The sequence below is a fragment of the Ostrea edulis genome, chromosome 6, assembly GCF_947568905.1.
Source record: "Ostrea edulis chromosome 6, xbOstEdul1.1, whole genome shotgun sequence".
NCBI lineage: Eukaryota > Metazoa > Mollusca > Bivalvia > Ostreida > Ostreidae > Ostrea > Ostrea edulis.
In genome coordinates, this window is record NC_079169.1 from 80,891,779 (window position 1) to 80,893,554 (window position 1,776).

The 1,776-nt window shown below is 35.4% G+C and overlaps 1 protein-coding gene across 1 annotated transcript in view; it reads right to left on the minus strand.

The window, feature by feature from the left end:
• Positions 1-1,338, minus strand: part of LOC125648304 (germ cell nuclear acidic protein-like) — a 10,315-nt gene extending 8,977 nt beyond the window's left edge. The window contains exon 1 of the mRNA XM_048875284.2: positions 1,168-1,338. Coding sequence (XP_048731241.2) covers positions 1,168-1,288 — 121 coding nt within the window. The 5' untranslated portion in view covers positions 1,289-1,338. The remainder of the gene's footprint in view (positions 1-1,167) is intronic.
• Positions 1,339-1,776: the final 438 nt, after the last annotated feature.

Here is a 1,776-nt window from a genome sequence, read left to right on the forward strand (position 1 = left end):
TTTTTTCCTTTCTATCCCTTAAAGGCATAGGGTCTATCTTTTATCTCAAAAATGACATCACAATATTTTGCAAGAAGAACTCCAAAAAAACAAATTTGTAATATTAATTATGAGTTATCTATAGCTGCAGCGCTTTGAAAATGAAGTCATTTTGACGTTTTAGTCCTATATAAAATTTTTGTCTGGAGGACATTATATTAAACTTGTACCCAGCTGATTGGTGGCTATACAAACAAACATAAGAGATGCGAAATCAACAGGGTACTAGTTTAGGCAAATGAGAACAGGGAATTATTTTGTAATGACTATCGTTATCCAATGTGTTTGTAAACATTCTGAAGAACTTTGTGTGATTTTCTAGTTATGATCTTAAATTTCGCCACCTTTTTGGAACATGCAAAATTTCACCAATATCTTAGACCCTATGCCTTTAAATTCGCTTTAATAATCCTTATATTTGATTGAAAAACACTTGTTTTCTATCAAAATCATGCCCTACAATAATTTCTAGTCCGATTTTATTGAAATATAATTATTGATATATACAGAAATGTAAATAGATCTAGGCCTAGTACATAGTATAGGTTTTTTTTTATCATAATATTCAAATGTAGCTAGATCAAGTAGCTGTTTCAAAGCTCTATATAAAAAAAATCTACAGTAACCCATGGATCTATCCCCACAAAAACTTAGAAGATAATGTTTGAAAACGAAAATGATGTGTGGGTCTATATACTGAATGCATTCTGATCACGAGAAAGCAGTCTTTCTCCAGTTTGCATTGAGCTTAGAACTGTGCCAGGCGACTAGCGCATCCTAGTCAGGTTGCTTACAAATGTAACACTGTTCAAGGACTCTTAATATAGACAGAAGTACAGATGACCCCCCCCCCCCCCCCATATTCTCCCCTTCCTTACTTGTTTTGGGCCTACCGGGGAGGGGGGGGGGTAATATGAGTCGTCTCATACTTGTCTACATAACTTAAACGCCACTGTCACATACATGTATTATCATGCGTAAATGGTTGCATTTATATGGAACGTTCCAGGGTCCATCTAAGTACGTTCGCGTTCTTTAGCCTAAGTTCAATATGCTGGGTTAATAGGCTAGTCTTGTCGAAAAGTTTCCCAAATTTAGGCATGAGTTGATGTTACCAAAGTTACTTACCATCGCGAGGTAGTTGTTGTCCATCAATATTTTCTTTGTCAAAGGGCGCTGCATGAACAAGAAAGATGATAATAGAAACCACTACACATGCAGTAGATAAACTCTTGCTGAAAGACCTCATTTTGAACACAGACAGAGCAATGTTCAAGAACAAGTTACGTCACAAAAGATGAGATGACGTCATAAAATAGATTTTAGGCCTATTTCCCGGTTTATGTCATGTGCGTAAAATTATTCATGCAATATAATTCATTTTCAATATAAAATGTTGAGAACTTGCGCTTGTACATGTAGGTAAAGTTAGCGTCAAATGAATGTAAGGGGGAACTGATGGGAAACACATTTTTAGAACTTTATAAGTCAATCTAATATGCTGACGGTGCTACTGTAGGTCTATAATGTCAAGACGGAGCGACTCAGTGCAGCTACGTAATGCAGGATTTTGATCAGGTTCAATTAAAAATATATATATTCACCAAATACTTTAAAATACCAGGCATGTAATTACATTCTCTACTTTCCTTACTTTCAAAATCAATTAGATGCCCAAAAATGTCTTGAGTCAAAACTGCATGAAGTCTTGTCGCAAACCTCGTGTAAACAACACTA